Source organism: Cibotium barometz, chromosome 61 (assembly GCF_041138505.1).
Source record: "Cibotium barometz isolate CiBa-2024 chromosome 61, ASM4113850v1, whole genome shotgun sequence".
Classification (NCBI taxonomy): Eukaryota; Viridiplantae; Streptophyta; class Polypodiopsida; order Cyatheales; family Cibotiaceae; genus Cibotium; species Cibotium barometz.
Window position 1 is genome coordinate 32,046,778 of NC_141106.1, and position 5,293 is coordinate 32,052,070.

At 45.1% G+C, this 5,293-nt stretch overlaps 1 protein-coding gene across 1 annotated transcript; it reads left to right on the forward strand.

The window, feature by feature from the left end:
- Positions 1-3,426: 3,426 nt before the first annotated feature.
- On the forward strand, positions 3,427-4,400 carry LOC147604790 (uncharacterized). Its single transcript, XM_086794938.1, has one exon. It carries the CDS (start codon positions 3,488-3,490, stop codon positions 4,376-4,378), a length of 891 nt encoding a protein of 296 aa, XP_086651064.1. The 5' UTR covers positions 3,427-3,487; the 3' UTR covers positions 4,379-4,400.
- Positions 4,401-5,293: the final 893 nt, after the last annotated feature.

The window sequence follows — 5,293 nt, forward strand, 5'->3', positions numbered from 1 at the left end:
AGCCAACTTATGCTGCTTATGTTCAACTGCACACAAAACATCCCAACCATGACAAAAAGCTGTACGCCAAAGCCTGCACTGCTTTTGGCGCGAAGAAATACCCTTTACATTCCATTGTACAATTTTCATGAGCCTTGCCAAAAAAGAATCAACAAGGCCGTGAACTAGGCCCAGGATAATCTGCCAAGTCACGAACCTTTTGAAGCATTGCATTTTTAGACATGGTATTTGTGATCTCAAACTGCCCTTGGAGTTCCCGAGCACGTGCCAAAGGGTAATGACCATCCCATGGCGAGATGACCTCACCCTTCGAACCAAACACAAGAGGCAATTGTTGTTGTGCTTCTTTTGTTAGACGACTTCTAATAGGATAGCGTTCTACTCTATCCACCCCAAGAGCCCCTGTATCCTAAGAAAGTTGGCCTCCCGACCTCTCAATCCTGGTCTGTTGCTGGGCACCTGAACCCAAAGGGCGACGAGCATAAGTATGTAAGGGCCCCTGATGAGTACGCAAAGGCCCCCGCCAAACAGCATCTGAGAAACCCTCCCGCGGGGCAACAAATTGTGTCTTTTTACCACATACTTCCACCCATGGCTGCTCAACCTTATTCTGAACATCCACATGTACATCCATGTGCTGGGCATCATGTAAAGGAGCATCATGCTCATCATCCACGGGCAACTGCCTATCAACGATATCCTTGTTAGCAACAACTTGTTCATTCTTAGGACATTCGGAGACAAAGTGGCCCATCTCACCACATTTGAAACAGTGGGGCCAGCAAATGTATCCCACCTCAATTCATACATTAAAGGTTGCAGCCCAGCCATATTGACACGCAAATGTGTCCGCCTAGGTCTCCCAGTATCCCACAACATGCATAGACGATTTCGGTTTCTAGATGTTATTCGAGGCACCACCAAGACATCACCGATACTTCGCATGAGACCTGGTAAAACACGCCAAAACATTGGTGGGAATTGTTTCACCTCAACCCAAACTGGGCAAGCCTGGCGCAACATATCTTGGTACTCTGCCATAGGCTTCCATGGAACCACATGAACCAACTGCCCATCCAAAAAGAGTGGCACTTGCTCCAAGACTGCCCTACGGGCTTCCGAAGTACGAAAAAGTATTTCATAAAAGCCTCTCAAACCATCATAAATCTCCTGAAGTGCCTCAGGCGACACCAAGCGGCCCAACCATGCTCTAAGACGAGGCAACAATGGAATACGCCCAGTAAAGAAAAAGATAGCAACACGATCATGAAAATCTGCTAGCTGTTGTAGCAACAAAGGAGTCTCCATGCATACATCAGCCACACCACCATTATCTACTGCAGCCATTTGCACGCTATTTGCCTTCACATATTCTTGCAAAAGCTCACCAGTGATCTGCAGCAAACGTGCAAACTCCGAAGAAGGTACCTGAGAACTTTCCTCTGCATTCTCTCCAACATTCACTGGAGTGTGGCTTACATCAACATCAAGCCTTTGACGTTTTTGTTGCTCCGAGGCATCTGAAGCATAACCCACATCCTTCTCGATCATCTCCTCAGTAAGATCCATGTTAAGGCTATTAGCAGCCATGCCACCAAGAGCAGCAGCCGGGTCATCCAAATCCATGTACAAAAGCAAAGAAACCCGTTCTCTCAAACCCTAATTCAGCACCTGAAAACCCTGCAAACCCTAATACAGCAGCTGCAAAACCTAAAACAGCACCTGAACCCTAAATCAGCACCTGCAGAACCCAATTCAGCACCTGCAAACCCCAATTCAGCAGCTGCAAAACCTAAATCATTGCTGTACACAGTGACAAAACCCTAAAAACAGCTCTGCAGAAGGTGGCAAAACCCTAAAATCAGCGCTGTACACAGTGACGAAACCCTAAAAACAGCTCTGCAGAAGGTGACGAAACCCTAAAAACAGTATTTCTTTTGTTTTGTATTCAGAAACAGTATTAGATTCACAGGATTGTATCAATTTGGTCTCATAGGTCATTCTGGCCTTTTGAAGACGTTTAATATATCATTTCATTTCTCTCTCTCTCTCTCTCTCTCTCTCTCTCTCTCTCTCTTCCATTGTTTATTCAGAGAGGGCTTTGGACCACTGGCCAGGGTAATGGAGTACTGTGACCAGAGATGTTTAGGGCTATACCTCTTAGAGATACGCAGACTGAGAGAGACTCTCCTTCGAGATGCACACCCCACTAAGAGAAAGTCTCCACAGGGACAGATAACGGATTTTTTCAGAGCCCCTCCCAGCAGCAGCATAACAGAGAGGAGACATTACCTGCCAGGCAGGGGACTTTACTTGATAGAGCTGTCCAGATAGGACGATCCAGACGCCCCAGGCTACGAGGATCTTCACAGCTTCGGAGACGCCTGCATAGGCGGATCAGGATCATCATCGATCGGCACCGAGCACGGCCTGTCAGGTTTTTTCCCAGCATGGAGGACATCGACACCTTATGGCAGAGACCCATGCTTGATCTCTTGAGATGAGTTGTTGTACACCCTGAGCTTCCAGCCCTACTCAGCCACTCCTCACGTGTACTGGTTTACTGATGTATATACAGTCTCTAGCTCCCATCTCCTTACCCTATCCCCTTTTTTACTCTTTTTTACCTTGTCTACCATGTTTACCATATTTTCCACCCTTCCACCCCCCCCCCACCTATCCTATCCTCTCCATGCATGTCAGATCTAGATTCTAGATTCTAGGTTTTATTTGCTTATTTTTCAGACAGAGTATCAGATTCTATTGGGATGTAACTTTTGGGTCTCATAGGTCATTTTGGCCTTTTGAAGACGTTTAATATAACATTTCATTTCTCTCTCTCTCTCTCTCTCTCTCTCTCTCTCTCTCTCTCTCTCTCTCTGTTGCTGCTGCTCTCTCTCTCTCTCTCTCTCTCAGCAGGGCAGTGAGCAAGTTCACAGCAGGGCAGTGAGCAGGTGTACTTTGGGTCAGCAGGGCAGTGAGCAGGTCACAGACAGTTACATGTTTGTGTACTGTGGGTTACTGAACAGACATAGAAGAAGTGCATGTATGCATATTGTGGGTTACTGAACAGAGATAGACAGCAAACTGTTTAGTACATGTATGCATATTGTGGAACAAAGCTGGACAGCAAACTGTTTTTTACCTGCAAAACCTGAAAACTCAAGCATGAATTTCTGAGAGGAATCATATTCCGTGACAATGTATGCATAATGTGGTAAACATAGAAATATGTATGCTCCTTTGTGATACAACAGCACAAGTAATTTCTCTCTCTCTCTCTCTCTCTCTCTCTCTCTCTCTCTCTCTCTTGATACAAGGAATAGAAGTCAATGGACGAGCGAGTTGATACTGAGGACGTAACACCCCGCCCAAGGCAAAGATGACTTTTAGGCGGAAATGTAGAGACAACATATTGTCGCCAGGGTCTTTGAGAGCAGAGAAAGCTTCAAGGATCAAGGATGACGTATGGGCTGAAAAGGTGCACATGATGATCAAGGCGGAGGTGAGCCTTTTGAGAAGTGAGATAGAAAGAGAGATGCTTGTAAATGTGGATGCATACAAGAAGGATATGTACGCACTGAGGGGGGAAGTGCAGGCGATTGCGAGGGCTGAGATGAATGTGATGGAGTGTGTTATGCAAAAACGATCAGACGATGCTGTTGCTGCTTTTGAAACCTTTAAATCAAATGTAGAGAAGCGCATGAATGAGAAGGATGCAGTGATTGAAGAATTGAAGAGAAAACTTGCAGCTTGCAGACCCTTGCCTGGAAAGGAGGGAGAAAATCAGCCCTCAATGGTAAAGGAGCTCGAAAACATCAAGGAACAGGTAAAAACCCTTCGAGAAGAGGAGCAGCAGAAATCGCGCACAACCTCTTCTTGGGTAGAGGTCCTCACTCAAACGCAAAAAAAGGTTGATGAAGCGGAGAAGTGGATTGAGGTAGAAAAGGAAGGAAAAGCCAAGATGCCTGAGGCCACACCAACATCCACCATTATTAACATGACCATTGAGGAAGAACAGAGGAGGAAGACTAGAGCTCTGCATGTGCGAGTTACAGGTCTCAAAGACACTGAAAAGGTGGAGGAAGAAGTGAGCAATCTCTTGAAACGTATGGGCATCTCGGAACCCACACACATAGGTGCCTGGAGAGTGGGAAAGAAGGGAAATGATGGGAAAGGAGGCTCGAAGGAAAGAGCACTCATTATGCACTTCCCCACTATGGAAACTAGGAGGGAGTTCTTGAAGAAGAGACCAACGCTCGAGCAGACTGGAATATTTTTGGGTGATGACCTCACCTTGGCACAAATAGCACATTTACAGGAAGTGTTACCAGAGATCAAGGCAACGAGAGAGAAAGGGAAAGAGGGGGGAGAGTAGTTATTCTAGAAAAATGCACCGCATGACGGTGCGAGACCTATGGGACCACCCTTAAGATGGCAGTGTGGAACTGTAATGGGTCACTGAAATTGGATGTTGGCGCATTTGAGGATAGTTTCAGGGAAAGAGACATTATGTATATATATATATATATATATATATATATATACACATATATATATATATACATATATATATATATACATATATATATATAGACACACACACACACACACACATACATACATACATATATATATATATATATATGTGGGATTTCCCACTCTTGAATTGTCTGTATCTTTTCGGGATCCAAGTGAATGCCCTTATTGCTATTGATGAAACCGAGATATGAGATTTTCTGTATTCCAAATGTGCTCTTCTTTGCGCTAGCGTAGAACTGGTTCTTTTCCAGAATCTGGAATTCTTGTTCGACATCCAACGGATTGCGCAAATCTCGTCGAAAAGGCGAGGATGTCATCGAGAAAGATGAACACACATTTGCCAATGAGTACGGCAAACAGGATGTGCATCGTTTTGCTGAAAGTGCATGGAGAGCCTCTGAGTCCGAATGGAATGACGACAAACGCAAAGTGGCCCTGTTAGTTCGAGAAGCCGTTTTGGGAATGTCGGCTTCGAAAATGCGAACTTGATGGTACCCGCTCTTAAGATCTATCTTCATGAAATACTATGCTCTGTCTAGTCTTTCCAAGATATACTTGATGCGGGGCATGGGAATTTGTTCTTGATGGTTATCTTATTTAAGGATCTGTAGTCTGCACAAAGATGTGTGGACTTGTCCTTCTTCATGACGAAGAGGACAGGTGTTGCAAAAGGAGATGATGAAGGGTGGATAAATCTGGTCCGAGGTAGATTTGCCATCAGTGTTTCAAGTTTCCCTTCCAATGCTTTGGA